The sequence below is a fragment of the Hemiscyllium ocellatum genome, chromosome 17 (genome assembly GCF_020745735.1).
Source record: "Hemiscyllium ocellatum isolate sHemOce1 chromosome 17, sHemOce1.pat.X.cur, whole genome shotgun sequence".
In the NCBI taxonomy this organism is placed as follows: Eukaryota; Metazoa; Chordata; class Chondrichthyes; order Orectolobiformes; family Hemiscylliidae; genus Hemiscyllium; species Hemiscyllium ocellatum.
In genome coordinates this window covers 4,544,682-4,563,952 of record NC_083417.1, presented here as the reverse complement: position 1 = coordinate 4,563,952, position 19,271 = coordinate 4,544,682, and the positions used below count along the sequence as shown (strand labels likewise).

General features: G+C 42.7%; 1 protein-coding gene across 1 annotated transcript in view; it reads right to left on the bottom strand.

The window, feature by feature from the left end:
* Positions 1–435: 435 nt before the first annotated feature.
* The window catches only part of nae1 (nedd8 activating enzyme E1 subunit 1), a 66,724-nt gene continuing 47,888 nt past the window's right edge, over positions 436–19,271 (bottom strand). The window contains exons 15-20 of the mRNA XM_060837567.1: positions 15,980–16,019; positions 14,340–14,426; positions 11,648–11,740; positions 3,105–3,219; positions 1,987–2,036; positions 436–673 (exon numbers count right to left, since the gene is read on the bottom strand). Coding sequence (XP_060693550.1) covers positions 564–673; positions 1,987–2,036; positions 3,105–3,219; positions 11,648–11,740; positions 14,340–14,426; positions 15,980–16,019 — 495 coding nt within the window. The 3' untranslated portion in view covers positions 436–563. The remainder of the gene's footprint in view (positions 674–1,986; positions 2,037–3,104; positions 3,220–11,647; positions 11,741–14,339; positions 14,427–15,979; positions 16,020–19,271) is intronic.

Sequence of the window (19,271 nt, the reverse complement as noted above, 5' to 3'; positions counted from 1 at the left end):
TTTAAATCTTTCCCCTCTCACCTTAAACCTATGTCCTCTTGTTTTGGACTCCCCTACCCTGGGGAAAGACCTTGTCTATTTATCCTATCTATGCCCCTCATGATTTTATAAACCTCTATAAGGTCACCTCTCAGGCTCCAATGTTCCAAGTAAAACAGGCTCTCCTTATAGGTCAAACCTTCCAACCCTGGCAACATTGCTGTAAATCTTTTCTGAACAAGTTTAATAACATTTTTCCAATAGCAGGGAGACCAGGATTGAAGATTCAAGTGAGGCAAGAGTGTTACGACAGAGCCGTGACTGACAAACACAGCAAAGCAACCAGATTCAGCATTAATTTCATTCAGATGGTTATTAGTTCAATCCTGTTTCCACAGGTGAATTCACTGCACTCCTTTGGAGAAAACATTTTGTAAACATAGCACTTTTACAAAATCAAATTTAGGGAATTTTATTAATTTAATTGAATTTTATGTTACATAAATTGTTCAGTAACAAAACTGTAGAAGTACAGTCCTTATCTCCATGTACGTTACAGATTTGTGCTGCAGAGAATAAAAGCCCTACATTCTCACAGTCATTGATGTCTGCAACATTGCATTGTAAATAAATGTGTTATTGAAGGGTACAAACTGCCTTGTGATGATTTTGATGGCCTCCTGGGCAGCAGCTCCTAGGGAAATAAAAATATCAAACACAGCAATTAACTATGTAAATTACTGCTAACCATAAACATGCACTGATACATAAAACTTTTGAGGTTAATAAACAATGCTGTATGATAGGAACGCGAGAAATCACAGCCAGAATCGATATATGGTATGATTTGGGTATCACCTCAAGAAGCACAGCTGGAAATGGCTTCAACTGGTTGGGATAAAGCTTACACACATCATTTATATTATGCAGCTATCCCTTACTTGGTAGATTTTGCTGCAGAGAATTAACCTGCTGCATTACGAGTCTGTGTACAGTTTTGGTTGAGAGTTCTGTTTGGTGTAGTTGTATGTTTACCAGCTTGGCTTGTATGGCTGTTTGGGAGTTAGAGACTTTGGAGGCTAGTTTGGCATTGGTGGTGGTGAGGGAGAAAGAGCGAGATGTTTTGGGGAGCCCTGTGGATGGGGAGGGCCTGATTATGAAAGCCATGGACAAGCAGTGAAAGCCAGGTCAACCTGCCTTTACAATTCTTTTCCTTTTCTCACACTGATCTTCGGAATCCAGCAGTGTTCCAGTGAAGCTCAAGCTAAACCTGAAAGGCAGCACCTCACCTCTTGGTGAGGCACACTGCAGCCTTTAGACTCAACTCCAAGTTCAACAATGAGACAGCAATTCTGTGCATTTTAGTGTATTTTTTTGTAGATTTCAGTTTTAATGTTATTCTTGGATTGAAGGAGTTGTCCATAATTCTGATATTCACACCTCATCCAGACATTTTTATATTTCGTTACTTAGTGCAAATACCAATTTCTTTAATCTTGGACCACCAACACTTTTGTCATTTAATCTCTCCTGTTTTCTACCCCTTCACAAACCTTCCCTTTTGTTCTTCTGTCATCTCACCCCCAAAACATGCTTGAAATCTTGTTCAAAATATACTTTCTCAATCCTCATGAAAGACCGAAAACACTAACTGTGCTTCTCTCCATGTGCCTGAGCTGCTGACCGCTTCCAGCACTTCACCCCTTCACCACAAAAGGTTGTTCATGTTGAAAAACTCAAAACGGAGAATGGATACCTTTAGGAAAAGGTATTAAGGGATAATGACAGCACAACAACATTGTATAAGATGCAGTTGAGGCAAGGATTAAACATCTAGTTGAATGGCAAAGCATTAAAAGTCAGTGATTAAGACAACTGATATTAAAAACTTTGAGAAGGTGCAATACAGGAAGTAAAAACAAGGCAAACAATTCACATTGCAACACAACCAATGTGACAATTAGCTGCAATCCAAAATCACCCAGTACGAAAAAAACTGAAACATACCTCCCAAAAATGAGGCAACAGCATGTGGTTCGGAAGCACCATACCGACAACTGAAAGAGGAAAGACATGCTCTTCAGAAACCTTGACGCATTTTAATGGATTCAAATTGCCCATAAAACACAGCAGACATTTTCCCTTGTAGGTGAATTGCAAGAATTCTTTTCTGTGGCCTCAAACCCATGTCCAGGAGCATTAAAGTTAAATATTTAAGTTCAATCAACTCCATGTTTCTAAATTTCATCACCGTCAGACACCTGACTGTCATAATTAACATAGTCTTAGATACAAGATTAATCACAAGGAAATTAGGACAGTAAGTAGGAGAAATGCTTTCAACTGGAGTGATACGATGGTGTGGAATGAATGTTTGGAGTCAGTAATTATACATTGTACATTTAATATAGTTTCAAGGAGCTGAAGCTGTTGGAGGATTGGTGAAACTCCACACTGATCTAGTCTGAAAGGGGTCTGAAAAATTCAATCCAAGGAATTGTGATCAGTGGTTAGCACTACTGCCGCACAGTGTCAGGGACACCGGTTCAATTCCAGCCTTGGGTGACTGTCCGCGTGGAGTTTGTACATTCTCCCCATGTCTGTGTAGGTTTCCTCCCACAAACCAACGGTGTGCAGGTCAGGGGAATTGGCCACGCTAAACTGCCTGTACTGTTCAGGGACGTGTAGGTTAGGTGCATTAATTAGGGATAAATGTAGGGTAGGGGAATGAGCCTGGGTGGGTTACTCTTCAGAGGGTCGACATGGACTTGTTGGACCAAAGGGCCTGTTTCCACACTGGAGGGGTTCTAATATAAAAAGAAACAACCACCCCCACCCTCCATTATTGTAGTTTCAGGATACTGCATCAACCAGTGTGCAGAATTCTGAAATACCACTATGCTTATAGTGTGTTAGGGCTCTGGACGAGTTGGTTTTAGGGGATTGTGAAATCTCCACATTGAGAGGAAATATGAGCTCGATGGGATTCTAAAAGGAGTTTGAGGTGGGTGAATTGAACAGTAACATGTGAACCTCTCCCAGCTGCTTTTCCCTATTAGGGACATCTTCCATTGAGGTGTCTCTAGACAACAGTGACATGTACAAGAACACAAACAAAAACATACAATTCATGAATGTAGTCATCCTTCACGGATACAGAGACACCCCACTCCTGCAGCAGGCCCACCACACACGATTTCAACTTTCCAATGTCCTCTTCAACTTGGTTATTACAAACACCTGTTGGAACAATAATTCATTACCACCACAAAACACAGCTGCTTTTAACAAAATAGATACAAGAGCTCTGGACTGTTGGGGTACAGTTCAGGAACAATCCAATCCATGATCAGTTCAGCAGTTCTACCAGGAGACAGAGACCAGGAGCAATCAAGAGCTGCTGAGGAAACTGACACACTCAACTGATGCACCAACTGAGATCAGTGGTTCAGGGAACATATCCTGGTTTTTCTAAAGTTTATTTCCTGCATTCCCACTGACCTACTCTGCCATCATGTTACTTCAGGAAGTGGAGTGCTTCTGTTGGAAGCACGTGGTGGTAGAACCACCAAAACGATATCGCAGAAAATGACAGAATAAGCCCTGACGGAATAAACTGAGGTCCCCACTTCAGGCTAGAATTAGGAGGAAGCAAGCTAGGAAGAAATTAACGGTGATGGAGTTAGTAAACAGGAGTGCACATTCTCACAACTAACCAGCTGGTCACAGGTCAGTACTAATAAAAGTTTATCTCCTATCCTGTGCTCAATTATTCTATGTATTTATGATACAAAATCTCACATTCAAATTTGCCAATGGCACAAGGAGTGGCAGCATTATAAAATGCTGACAAATATTCAATTACAAGAAGGTATTTCATTAAGTGAATGATATCGATTTATCACAGATTTGCTCAATTATGAGGTCGTGGATCTTAAAATGAAAGATTACTTTCTGAATGATTAAAAGTAAGGAGTTCATAAAGACTTAATGATCTATGAACATAAATCATTAAAATGTCATAAATGTACGGAAATTAGTGGAAAAAAAGTTATTTAAATGCTGGCCTTTGCATTGGGAGGATTAGAATACCAGGAGGTAGAAGTCATGTTTCAGTGATAGAAAGCCCTGGTTAGATCAAACCTGGAGAGTGTTCAGTTTTGAGCACCACACCGTGGGGAAGGATATATTAGTCTTGGAAGATTTACATGAATTATACCTGGTCTCCAAAGGTTAAATTATGAGAAGTGAGCGCAGCAACTAGGATAGCATTCCCTGAAAATCATAAAGTTATTGGTCACACCTTCAAGTGATTAAGAGCAATGTTATTTTTTAAAATTCACATGTAGGATGTGGGTATTGCTGGCTGGCCAACATTCGTTGCCCTTAAGGAATTACTCTCAGTGTAACACCACCGAATGGCAAGGTGGTTGGGGGGGGGGGGGGGGGGGGGGGGGGGGGAGGGGGTAGAGGGTCGGTGGTTAGATTGTCTCCGATAAAAGACAATCATAGCTTGGCATTTGTGGGGCATGGATGTTACTTGCCACTTGTCAGCCCAAGCCTGGATATTGTCCAGATTTTGTTGCATTTGGACATGGACAGCTTCAGTGTCTGAGGAGTTGGGAATGGTGCTGAACATTTGTGCAATCAGCAAACATCCCCACTCCTGACCTTCTGAGGGAGGGAAGGGCATTGGTGAAGCAGCTGAAAATGGTTGGGCCTCAAACACTATCCTGAGGAATTCTTACAGAGATGTCCTGGAACTGAGAAGACTGAACAACCACGACCATCTTCCTGCAAGCCAAATAAGGATCACACCCAGCGGAGAGTTTTCCTCCTGTTTCCCATTGATGCCACACATGATATCAAGGGCTGTCACTGCCACATCATCTCCCCTCTCGAATTCAGCTCTTCTGTCCATGTTTGAACCAAGGCTGTAATGAGGTCAGGAGTGATCCTGGCCAAACCCAAACTGCTCACTAGTGCCCAGTTTGTTATTGATGCTCAAGAGTAGCCTAATGGGATGGTAATTGGTTGGGTTAGATTTGTCCTGTTTTTTGTGAAAGGACATATCTGGGCAGTATTCCACATTGTCAGGGAGATGCCAGTGTTGTAACTGCACTGGAAGAGCTTGGCTAAGGGAGCAGCAAGTTCTGAAACAAAAGTATTCAGTACTATTGCCAGAATGTTGTTAGGGTCCATGCTTTTTAAGCATCCAGTGCCTTGGTTACTTAATGTCACATGGAGTGAAACAACTTGATGGAAGGCTAGCATCTGTGATGCTGGGAATCACTGGAGGAGGCGGAGATGATAATCTACTTGGTACTTCTGGCTGAAGATTGCTGTAAAAGCTTCAGCTTCATCTTTTGCTGAGCTCTACCACGACTGAGGATGGGGGTATTGGTGGAGTCTCCTCCTCTAGTGTATTGTTTAATTGCCCATCACCATTCACACCTGAACATGACATGACTGCAGAGCTTAGATATGATCTACAGGACGTAGGATCCTGTATCACTTGCTGCTTATGCTGTTTAGCACGTAAGTAGTCCTGTTTGGTGCTGTCACCAGGTCATCACCTCATCTTCAGGTATGCCTGGTGCTGCTCCTGGCATGCTTTCCTGCACCCTCCATTGATCCAGGGCTGATCCCCTGGCTTAGGGGGAGTGGGGGATATGCTGGGCCATGAGGTTAATGATTGTGTTGGAGTATAATTCTGCTGCTATTGACGGCCCACAGCACCTCAGTGCCCAGATGCCGAGTCTTGAGTTGCTACAACTATTCAGAGTCTGTCCCATTTAGCACGGTGATAGTATCACACAACACAATGGGGGCTTTTCTCAACATGAAGCCGGGACTTTGTCTCCACAGGGGCACTGCGGTGGTTGCCCTTACTGATAATGTCATGGACAGATGTATCTGCAGCTGGCGGAATGGTAAAGGTGAGGACAAGTAGGTTTTTCCCGCTTGTTGGTTCCCTCACCACCTACTGCGGACGCAGTCTAGCAGCTACATCCTTTAGGATCTGACCAACTCAATCAAAGAGTCAGAGATGTACAGCACAGAAACTGACGATTCAGTCCAACTTGTCCATGCCGACCAGATATCTAAAATTAATCTAGCCTCATTTAGAACATAGAATATTTGTCAGCTCTTGGCCCATATCCTTCCTATTCATATACCCATCCAGATGGCTTTTAAATGTTGTAATTGTACCAACCTTCACCACTTTCTCTGCTGGCTACTTCCATACACGCACACCCTGTGTGTGAAAAGAGGTCCCTTTTATATCTTTCTCCACTTCACCCAAAACCTATGCCCTCTACTTCTGGATTCCCCCCATCTCAGGGAAATGCTCCCGATGATTTTATAAACATCTAAGGTCACCCGTCAGCCTCCGACACTCCAGGGAAAACAGCCCCAGCCTGTTCAGCCTCTCTATAGCTCAAAACATCCAACCCTGGCAACATCCTTGTAAATAGTTTTTGAACCATTTCAAATTTCACATCATTCTCCGTTTGGAAAGGAGTGCAGCATTGCATGCGATATTCCAAAGGTGGCCTAACCAATATCCTGTACAGCCACAACATGACCTTCCAACACCTGTACTCAATGCACTGACCAAAAAAGGAAAGCATACCATACCGTAGAGTCACAGAGTCCTAGAAATGTACAGCACGGAAACAGACCCTTCAGTCCAACTAGATATCCCAACCCAATCTAGACCCATCTGCCAGCACCCAGCCCATGTCCCTCCAAACCCTTTCTATTCATATACCCATCCAAATGCCTTTTAAATGCTGCAACTGTACAAGCCTCCATCACTTCTTCTGGCAGCTTATTCCATACACGTACCACCCTCTCCATGAAAGCATTGCTCCTTAGATACCTTTCATATCTTTCCCTTTTCACCCTAGACCTATGCCCTCTAGTTCTGGACTCCCCCACCCAAGGAAGAGACTTTGTCTATTTATTCCAACCATGCCTCATAATTTTATAAACCTCTATAAGGTCACCCCTCAGCTCTGACGGTCCAGGGAAAACAGTCCCAGCCTGTTCAACCTCTCGCTATAGCTCAAATCCTCCAACCCTGGCAACATCCTTGTAATTCTGAACCCTTTCAAGTTTCACAACATCTTTCTGATAGGAAGGAGACCAGAATTGCATACAATATTCCAACAGTTGCCTAACCAATGTCCTGTACAGCTGCAACATGACATATCAACTCCTGTACTCAATACTCTGACCAATAAAGGAAAGCATACCAAATGCCTTCTTCACTATCCTATCTACCTGCGACTCCAGTTTCAAGGAGCCATGAACCTGCACTCCAAGGTCTCGGTGTTCAGCAACACTCCCAAGAACCTTATCATTAAAATGTATATGTCCTGCTCTGGTTTGCTTTCCCAAAATGCAGCACCTCCATTTATCGGAATTAAACTCCATCTGCCACTCCTTAGTCCATTGGCCCATCTGATCAAGATCCTGTTGTAATCTGAGGTAACCGTCCACTACACCTCCAAATTTTGGTGTCATCAGCAAACTTCCTAACTATACCTTTTATGCTCACATCCAAATAATTTATATAAATGAAGAGGAGTAGTGGACCCAGCACTGATCCATGTGGCACTCCACTGGTCACAGGCCTCCAGGCTGAAAAACAACACTCCACCACCACCCTCTGTCTTCTACCTTTGAGCCAGTCCTGCATCCAAATGGCCAGTTCTCCTTGTATTCCATGAGATCTAACTTTACTCACCAGCCTCCCATTGGGGAACCTTGTCGAACGCCTTACTGAAGTCCGTGTAGATCATGTACACCACTCTGCCCTCATCAATCCTCTTTGTTACTTCTTCAAATAAACTCAATCAACTTTGTGAGGCATGATTTCCCACGCACAAAGCCCTGCTGACTATTCCTAATCAGTCCTTGCCTTTCCAAATACACGCACATCCTGTCCCTCAGGATTCCCTCCAACAACTTGCCCACCACCGACATCAGGATCACTGGTTTATAGTTCCTTGGCTTGTCTTTATCACCTTTCTTAAATAGTGGCACCACGTTAGCCAACTTCCAGTGTAGGCACCTCACCTGTGACTATCGATGATACTAATAACTCAGAAAGGAGCCCAGCAATCACTTCCCTAGCTTCCCAGAGTTCTAGGGTACACCTGATCAGGTCCTGGGAATTTATCCACCTTTGTACACTTCTTCCTCTGTAATGTGGACATTTTTCAAGATGTCACCATCTATTTCTCTATGTTCCATGTCTATTTTCACAGTAGATACGGATGCAAAATACTAGTTTAGTATTTCCTCCATCTCCTGTGGCTCCATATAAAGACCGCCTTGCTGATCTTTGAGCAGCCCTATTCTCTCCTTAGTTAACCTTTGGACCTTAACACATTTGAAAAAACCCTTTCGATTCCCCTTAACTCTATTTCCCAAAGCTATCTCATGTTCCTTTTCTGCCCTTCTGATTTCTCTCTTAAGTATACTCCTCCTGCCTTTATACTCTAAGGATTCACTCGATCTATCTTGTCTATACCTGACATCTTTTTCTTAACCAAAACCTCAATTTCTTCAGTCATCCAGCATTCCCTATACCTACCAGCCTTTCCTTTCACCTTAACAGGAATATAAATTCCTCTCCATCTAAACCCTTAACACTATGGCAGTCCTAGTCTATGTTTGGAAAGTTAAAATCCCCCACCATAACCGCCCTATTATTTTTAGAGATAACAGATCTCTTTACAAATTTGTTTCTCAATTGCCCTCTGACTACTGGGGGGGGGGGGGGGGGGGGGGTCTATAATACAATCCCAATAAGGTGACCACTCCTTTCTTATTTCTCAGTTCAACCCAAATAACTTTCCTGGATGTATTTCCTGGAATATCCTCCCTTAGCACAGCTGTAATGCTATCCCTTATCTAAAACGGCACTCCCCCTCCTCTTTTGCCTCCCGTTCTGTAGCATTTATATTCTGGAACATTAAGCCTCCAGTTCTGTCCATTCCGGAGTCATGTTTCCGTAATTGCTATGATATCCTAGTCCCATGTTCCTAACCATGCCCTGCGTTCATCTGATTTCCCTGTTAGGCCTCTTGCATTGAAATAAATGCAGTTTAATTTAATCAGTCCTACCTTGTTCTCTGTTTTGTCCCTGCCTGCCCTGACTGTTTGACTCGTTTCTTTTCTCAACTGTACCAGTCTCAGCTTGATCTCTTTCCTCACTATCTCCCTGGATCCTACACCCTCACCGTACTAGTTTAAAATTTCCCAAGCAGCTCTTACAAATCTCCCTGCCAGTATATTAGTCCCCTTCCAATTCAGATGCAATCAGCCTTTCTCCACTATCATAGCTACCTGCGACTCCACTTTCAAGGAACTATGAACCTGCACTCCAAGGTCTCCTTGTTCAGCAACACTCCCTAGGACCTTAGTACTGCTGCTGAGCCACTCTTGGTGGTGGACATTGAAATCGCCCAAACAGAATATATTTTGCGTGTTTCCACCCTCTGTGCTTCTTCCCAGTGTTGCTCAACATGGAGGACTATTGATTCATCAGCCAAAAGAGGACGGTACATGGTAGTCAGCTGGAGGTTTCCTTGTCTATGTTTAACCTGATGCCATGAGACATCGTGAGGCTGAGAGTCAATGATGAGGCAACTCCCTCCCAACAGCTGTAGCCTACAGCTCTGCTGGGTCTGTCTTGTCAGGACATATCCAGGGATGGTGATGGTGGTGGCTGGGACATACTCATGGAATTATACCTTACAATTACTGTAAAGCTGTAACTGGACTGGTCAGTGAGACAGCTCTCCCAATTTTGGCACTTGCTCCCATATATTAATAAGAAAGACTATGCAGGGTACACAGGGCTGTTTTTGCTTAAGTCGATGCTAGGTCATCTTCCTGGTTTCCTTTCTTCGTTGAGACTTGGCTGTGGATTTTTACACTGGAATGACACACTCGGCCATTTCAGAGGCAACCACATTGCTGTACATCTGAAATCACATGCAGGCCAGACCAGGTGAGTGAGGTTGGCAGACATCTGTCCCGAAGGACATTACTGAACCAGATGGGTATTTTTCCTGACAATTGATCAACGGCTTCATGGCAATCAGCAGATTCTTAAAAAATTGAATTTATTAAAATTCCACCATCTACCGTGGCAGATTAGCTGAATTTCTGGATTAATGGTCTAGCAATAATGCTATTAGCCTATCACCTTTGCAATGGAATGGTCAGGTAGATAAGAAAAAAAAAATTATTTTGGCTGTGAACATATAGTTCAAGAATATGTAGTCTAAAAAATATAATCAGACCATTTAGGACACAAGATAGTAGAGACATCAATACGCAAGTGGGTGCAATGGTGGCTCAGTGGTTAGCACACCTGCCTCACAGCACCAGGGACCCAGGTTCGATTCCATCCTCCAGACTGTATGGAATTTGCGCATTCTCCCAGTGTCTGCGTGTGATTCTTCAGGTGCTCCGGTTTCCTCCCACAATCCAAAGGTGTGCAGATTAGAGTGAATTGGCCATGCGAAATTGCCCATAGTGCAATGGTTAGGTAAATTAGTCATGGGAAATGCAGGGTTATAGGGATAGGGTTTTTCTCTGTTGGGGGGAGGGGGTGGCGTTCTCATCTGAGTGGGATGGTCTTCGGAGGGTCAGCTTGGGCTCGAATGGGCCAAATGACTAGCTTCCACACTGTAGGGATTCTATAATTCTACTCTATGACAAAGGGTGACAAGAGTTGGGAACTTGCTTCCCCAAACAGCAACTGGCACTAGGTCAACTTTGAATGTTAAATCCGAGATGGATAGATTTTAGTTATGCAGAGGTACAAAGGGATAGGGGATAAAAGGTAACATGGAGTTCAGTACAACCAGAGGCTGGCTCAAAATGCTTTTTGTGCTAATAAATGAAATTTGTAAAACATTGTCAGTATTAATATTAGAAGGTCAGCAGCCAACTTGTGCATGAGCTCTCATGGGCAGCAATGTGATCAGTTAAGTTTTTTTCCCCCCAAGTGATATTGATTGCTGGATATCTTTGCACTCTTGTGAAATAGTGACATGGAAACATTGACACACAGCTGAGTGGGTGGATGGGATCTCAGGTTATGTCTCATTTGAAGGACAGAACTGACTGTATGGCTTTCTTTCAGTACTGCACTGGAGCACCAGCCCAGAATTTGGTGCACGATTCGTTAATGGGCGGAAACCCACAAACTTCGGAGTCAGAGGCGAGGGTGCTATCCACTGAGCCACAGTGACGCTGAATAAGAGAACTGGTGCTGAGAGGTGAGAATATTCACATGTAGGTGAGGTTACCTAGTGTTACCAGACTATAGGGCCGCTCTCTCATTAGATAGAAACAGTTACAGGTGGTTTAACCAGAGGGTCACCATGCCTCAGGTAAGGGCAGAGGTTGAGAAGGACAGTCCTTCAGTGTAACCTTAGCCAGTGCAGGAATTGAACCCAGACTGTTAGCCTCATGCTGCATTGCAAACGAGATATTCAGCCAACTGAGTTAACCAAACCCCTCTATATTACAAATTTCAATCTGAAAAACATATGGAGTTAATCTGAACTTGAGAGTTACACCTTGTCAGAAAATAGGTGTCAGGAGATAGTTCTATAACCGACATGGAATTACATACCTGGGTATCGCCCATGTTGCCTGTGAAAACAATCCACAGCTCGTAGCATTATGTACAAAACCATTTCACTGTCGAGATTCTCCATACAAGATGCTGTATGACAAAAGAAACAGGATTAGCCAGAGTTTTACAGCCCCAGTGAAGATGAGAGGTCAAGCATCCTGGAAAAGGTTTTGGAACAAGCTGATGGGAAAGGGCGCAGTTTAGTGATCAGTTACTGTGTGAAGGTGATTAGGAAATAAGCAGCACTGATCGAGACTGGGCAACTATGCTACATGCAGAAAGGAACATTGACCATTTCCACAAACTGAAATGGTTTAATATTATTGAGCAAATTACAAGACAGATATTCTACCTTTCATTTCTATCAGAAGTGCAACGGCTAAAAAAACTGCTCTGTTGTCAAATAATTAGCAATCAAAACTGGATGATAAGGCACTTAAGTTGTTCATCTTGAACCATATAAATCTTGAAGGTACATGACTAGATGGATGTGGAAAGGATGTTTTCTCTTGTTGGAGAATCTAGTTTAAAAATAAGGTGCTACCCATTTAAGACAGAGATGAGGCAAAGGGCTCCGTGTCTTTGGAATTTCCTTCATGAAAAGGCAGTGGATACAAACTCTATCAACATTTTTAAAGGTAGACTCAAAAGATTCTGGACTACCAAGGGAAGGAAAGATTACTGGGGATATGCAGAAATGTACAACTGAAGTTAAAATCAGATCAGCCATAATCTTATTGAATAGAGGAAGAGGCTCAAAGGGCGGAGTAGCCTATTCTTGTTCTTTCTTCATAAGCAATGGACATCACAAGGCCAGCGTTTACAGTACTGCCTATCCCAAACCGCTCTTCAAAAAGTGGGAGTGAGCTGCCCCTGAAGTCCACGTGGTGTTGATGCACCAACAATTATGTTAAGGAAGCTACTCCAGGGTTTTGATCTAGTGACAATGAAGGAACAGTGGTAGATTTACAAATTAGGATAATGATTTGGAGGAGAATTTGCAAGTGGTGGTGGTCCCACGCTCTGGCCCTGGGTGGTGGAAGATGTAGGTTAGGAAGATGCTACTGAAGCAATTGCTGCTGTGCATCTTGTAGATAGTTAAATGTGCAGTGGGAGTAACTGTGATATTGTGACAGATGGGTGAAACCTTTGTCATAGACATTGGTTTTAAATTAGCATTTTAAAGAAGGGGGAGAGGGGGAGGGGGGGGGGGAAGAGAGAGAGAGAGAGAGAGAGAGAGAGAGAGAGAGAGAGAGAGAGAGAGAGAGAGAGAGAGAGAGAGAGAGAGAGAGAGAGAGAGAGAGAGAGATTTAGGAAGAGTATGCCAGAGCATCAGAACTAGCAGCTAAAGCCACTGCAGCTACTGGTGCTGCCTACATGTGCAGAGTCTGGCAGTCAATTAGAAAGGTGCTAATATAAGGCAAGTTTGGATGTTCAATGTTCGTAAATGGGAGCAAAATATTTCTGGATTGAGAATTGTGTGTGAATGGACTGCCCACTGTGACTTCCAAATAAAAAGGTAGAAAATTAGCTGTGAAGTTTACTGATGAAGCATAAAACCACACAGAATCAAAAGCAACAAATCTCTCTCACCTTAGACAATCTCTCAAAATTTTCACTTTTCTACAAAGCTTAAATTTGATGAATACAAGTGCCTCTTGAAAGATAAGGACATCAAACGTACAGGAACACCATCAGATTTAAGTTCTCAAACAAATCGTATATCCTCACTTGGGTCATTCTTGACTGCTTCTTTGATGATGCTGGATCAAACCCTTATCAAACAGGACTGTAGGAGCACGTTCAATCCAGCAATTCAAGAAGGTGCCTCAATGTCACCTTAAGTGCAACTAGAGACAGGTAATATTATGCTGGCTCAGCCAACAACATCCATATCCCAAGATTCATCTTGTTAAAAATCTTGCCTCAGAGTCAATATGGGTTGAATCCCATTCTAATCAATCCCTGGAAGTGAAGATGGGAGTTCCAGCTGTGAACACAGGTTTGGTGTTTAGATTAGATCCCCTACAGTATGGAAATGGTATTCATAGACATAACCATATCAGTTGGGTGTAATTGACTGCCATCTCATGGACAGGTCATTATTACAAACTTTAAGAGCCTTCTACCACATGGGGCTTATCACTCAATTCTGTGATATAATGTGGTGAATGCCGATAATGCCAATACATCCTTCAATTACAATATGCCTCCCCTGCCTGCCAAGAATGGTATCCCCTGACCAGTAAAATGGAGGAGAAACTGAAGACTGCAAATTAGATGGAGGGTGAGGTGCTGGAAAAGCACATCAGGTCAGGCAGCATTCGAATCGACATTGAGTTAAAAGCCCTTCATCAGGCTTTTGCCCAAAACATCGATTCTCCTGCTCCTCGGATGCTGCCTGATCTGCTGTGCATTTCCAGCACCAGACCCTTGACAGTAAAATGGAGGTTCAGCCCCTCTGACAGCGTAACACACCTACAGTACGGAGATTTGACACAGTTGAACACATGGTCTTCCAAAATTCTGAACTAATAAATTAAATGCTTACAACTGCAAAACTTCTGTAAAACAGTACAACAGTTTTGTCACAATCTTTCATCTTCAGACATAGTCTGGCTTACTGCTCATGCCAATTTTTCTTTAAATATAATGATATTCGTAGCCCCCATAAATTGATAACATTTACCTATTTCTTCTTTATTTGTCGTTTCTGCATTGAACTCCTCCGCCAGCGAACGACATCGCACGAGGCGTAGAAAAGCAGCATTCCTGCCTGGTGGGGGTAGACAGCCATGATCAGGATTAGGAACAATATCGTTCAAACTAAAACTCCACTCAAAACAAATTAGGGGAAACGGTGACAAAATACTCAAGAGCATTATCATCCCTTCCCCCTTCTGATTAAATTGCAGACAAGTTCTGCTATCAAGAAAAGTTGAAAAAAATAGTTCCTGTATCAACCTACAACACTAACCATCTTTAAACCTATAGGTTAGAATAGAATAGTCACTTACTGTCACTTGTATTTATGAAAATATAGTGAGAAGTCTATAAGTCACCATAACTCAATGATATTTTAATTATAGAAATAATAAAAAGAAATCATTTAGACGAAGTTAAGACAAGTTCACTTGTTGTTTCCAGGTTTATGAAATGGATAAGGGACTCTGCTACTGCTGAAGCAGCCCCCTGCCACTACAAGGACATCAGACAGGACCTACTACTCTTTCACACAGCAAGACATCTGATCTCAACTGGGTTAAGAATGAAACTCAGCAATGGGATGTCAGATTGGGATATAACTCAGATGCTAAAATTCAGTCTCCAAATCTTTTCACCTCTTATCTCTTTTAAAAGGTATGATTTAATTGAATGCAGAACAGGCTCAAGAGGCTGAATAAACTCTTCCTAAAACACCCTTAAAGCCACACACATTTATTAAGCTTTTGGGCAACTATCCTAATATCTCCTGATATGTCCGTTTCTGTCTAATGTATCGTCCTGCAATGAACCTTGGGGTGTTTCACCCTGTTAAAGGTGTAACAGTTAAATCCAAGTTGTTTGTTTAAAAAGCAGGGCCCTACAACTAGTAAAGGCTGTTAGTTTTAGACAGCAGCAGTGAAGGAGGAACTGGCAGCTACCGATGCACCCTTGTGCAAAATGTGGAGCAAAGTTACACAAACCTAATCACTTGATCTCCTCAATGATGGCAGGTGTTAAAATCATTAGCAGGTCAATACAAAATTAGAATTTGCAGCATCATGGGAACCCTACCCTTTCTGAAATGAGCCCACATGAAATGAATAATCAAAACAAAGGGAAATGATTTCAGGACTTTTGCAAAAAGCAATGATCAGGAAAAGATTAAATTTGTTTATTCATCCCAAAATATGGGCATCACCGGCATTAATGTTCATTCTTAACTGCCCTGCAAAGAGAGTGTGGGCCTTCTTAAAGCTCTGATCCATCTTCTCAGCCACATCAGGTAGTAGAGAGGAGTCAGCAACTTTCGGGTGGCACTGGAGTCATACATAAACCAGAGCAGGCAATGATGGCAGCTTTTCTTTCCTAAAGAATGTTAGTGAATAAACAGTATGTTCACAACAATCCCACATCTTTTCATTTCTACATGTGCTAACCAGAATACAAATTTGTAAATCACCAGGATGGGACTTAAACTCATTCTTTGGGTAATGTGTCTAATAACATCACCACCACACTACCCTATTCACTTTGTTGCTTCATGCAGTTGTGATAACATTAAGCTCTTATTTATTGTCAAATGGCAAAGCACTGCCAACTAGTGGTTGCAGCAAGGTCACTTACAGAAAAGCCAAATGTCTTTCTCAGAGATGGTATCCGGAGGCTGCAGAAGGAACATAATTCATTTTTAATTTGGACATCGCAACACAAAAACAGTGGCCATAACAGAAGCTCATCTATGTCCCATTCTCAAATCATGAATAGAGAACGTCCATTGTGATGTAAACTGTGGGATTTCTCTGCATAAGTTTTAACATTAGTTTTTAACGTTAATCCACCAGCAACTAGTGGATTTGGATAGAAATAGTGTGCAAGGTATTTGTTACTGGCAGAAGATCATTTAATGAGCTGGTGCACACATGATGGGCTGAATAGCCACCTCATATAAAACCGTAAGAAAAAGAACAGGATAGACCACACGGCAAAACTTTGAAGAACAATACTGCACAAGGATCAAACTCTGGAAATTTGCAAAGACAGACACTAGTGGTTGGAATTGTAACTAAATTCCACAATTAATTGGGTAATAGCCAAGTTGGGTTGTGAGGCTTAACTTGCTTACTGAGGGGTCTTAGTTTGATTGTTACTTGCAGTAAAGTTTAAATCATTGTTTCAGTACTTGATTGAGATTGCTTCATGAGTTGGACAAAAGGGTCTGTTTCCATGCTGTACATTTCTATTCAAAGTTTGTGCGAAGATTTGTAGCTCGGGTGCTTGTTGTAGTGGTTCTGTTCGCCGAGCTGGAAGTTTTAGTTGCAAACGTTTCGTCCCCTGGCTAGGAGACATCATCAGTGCTCTGGAGCCTCCTGCGAAGCGCTTCTTTGATGTTTTTTCCGGCATTTATAGTGGTCTGTCCTTGCCACTTCCGGGTGTCAGTTTCAGCTGTCCGCTGTAGTGATTTGTATATTGGGTCCAGGTCGATGTGTCTGTTGATGGAGTTTGTGGATGAATGCCATGCCTCTAGGAATTCCCTGGCTGTTCTCTGTCTGGCTTGCCCTATGATAGTAGTGTTTTCCCAGTCGAATTCATGTTGCTTGTTGTCTGAGTGTGTGGCTACTAGGGATAGCTGGTCGTGTCGTTTCGTGGCTAGTTGGTGTTCATGTATGCGGATTGTTAGTTGTCTTCCTGTTTGTCCTATATAGTGTTTTGTGCAGTCCTTGCATGGTATTTTATAAACTACATTAGTTTTGCTCATGTTGGGTATTGGCTCCTTTGTTCTAGTAAGTTGTTGTCTGAGCGTGGCTGTTGGTTCAACGTGACGGCACTGTTCACTTCGATTGACAAAACCCTAGCCAGAGAAACAATAGCCAACCTACTAGACATACAGAACAGAAAACAGGAGGCGGAACCTATCAACAAAGACGGCATACTTAAACTACTGGACTTATGCCTCACTACACACTTTACATTCAACAATCAGATATACGAACAAATCAATGGAACACCCATGGGATCACCAATCTCGGGACTCATAGCAGAGGCAGTTATGCAGAGGTTAGAACAAACAGCCCTACCACAAATTCAACCCAAACTCTGGGTCAGATATGTCGATGACACTTTCGTAATCATCAAAAACACGGAAATAGAAAAAACACACCGGATCATCAACGCCACACTCACAGGCATCCGATTCACGAGAGAAGTAGAAAAGGATAGCCAACTCCCATTCCTAGACGTGATAGTACAGAGAACACCGAACGGAGAATTCACCACAAGGGTACACAGGAAAACAACACACACAGACCAAGTCCTAAACTATGAAAGTAACCACCCCAACACACACAAACGAAGCTGCATCAGGACACTATTCAAAAGAGCTACAACACACTGCAGTACACCAGAACTGCAAAAAGAGGAAGAGGAACACCTATACAAGGTATTCGCCAAAAACGGATACCCGCGCAACTTTATCAACAGATGCCTAAGAGATAGACCACGGAACGAGGACATGCCACAACCAAAAGGACTAGCCACACTACCATACGTCAGGAGTGTTTCAGAACTGACAGCCAGACTACTGCGACCCCTAGGACTCATAACGGCACACAAACCAACAGCCACGCTCAGACAACAACTTACTAGAACAAAGGAGCCAATACCCAACAGGAGCAAAACTAATGTAGTTTATAAAATACCATGCAAGGACTGCACAAAACACTATATAGGACAAACAGGAAGACAACTAACAATCCGCATACATGAACACCAACTAGCCACGAAACGACACGACCAGCTATCCCTAGTAGCCACACACTCGGACAACAAGCAACATGAATTCGACTGGGAAAACACTACTACCATAGGGCAAGCCAGACAGAGAACAGCCAGGGAATTCCTAGAGGCATGGCATTCATCCACAAACTCCATCAACAGACACATCGACCTGGACCCAATATACAAATCACTACAGCGGACAGCTGAAACTGACACCCGGAAGCGGCAAGGACAGACCACTATAAATGCCGGAAAAAACATCAAAGAAGCGCTTCGCAGGAGGCTCCAGAGCACTGATGATGTCTCCTAGCCAGGGGACGAAACGTTTGCAACTAAAACTTCCAGCTCGGCGAACAGAACCAGTACATTTCTATGATTCTAAATAGCCAGACTAGAGGTAACTTGTGGTGATTTACACAGAACAGATCACATTCTGTGGATTTCAATCTGAAGAGGCACCCTGCACTAAATCTTTGTCATTGTACTTTTTAACAGCAACTGAAAACCGCTTTCAGGTCTCCAGAGTGGAGGAAGTTCTCAGGAAGTTTGTTTTGTACTTTTTAAAGCAGAGGTAGTGAACAGGAGAAACAAGAGCAGACATTGTTGGAGAAATTCAGCGGAACTGGCTATACCTGTGAACAGAAAGCAAATTTAACACTGAGTTAAATGTTAACTCTACTTTCTCTCTACAGCCGATGCCAGATTTTACCCAGCATTTTCTGTTTTTGTTTCAGAACCTCAATGCTCCATTTTATTACGGTGAAGAGGAGCCTTCCGAAAATAAAGCTGTTCAACATGATGAAGGGTTTTATAAACAAGGAGAAACCTTTTCAATGACCAGATACCAGAGGACGTAGCTTTACGTTAATAGGCAGAAGAATCAGAGTGGCACGAGAACATTAGCCATTATGATTTGACAAAGACTGTGAGAAGTTCAGTGGAAGCACCTTCAACTTGTAACTTTCAAATCTGAATTGGATAAATACTTGGAAGAGAAGTTGCAGAGCTATGGACAGAAGTAGCAGGGGCCAGAAAACATCTAGATGGCTATTTTAAGAAGCCAGTAAAGGTTTGATAGGAACAGGAATAGGTCCTTTGGCCCATTGAGTCTGCCTCAACATTCAATTAGAACTTGGCTGAT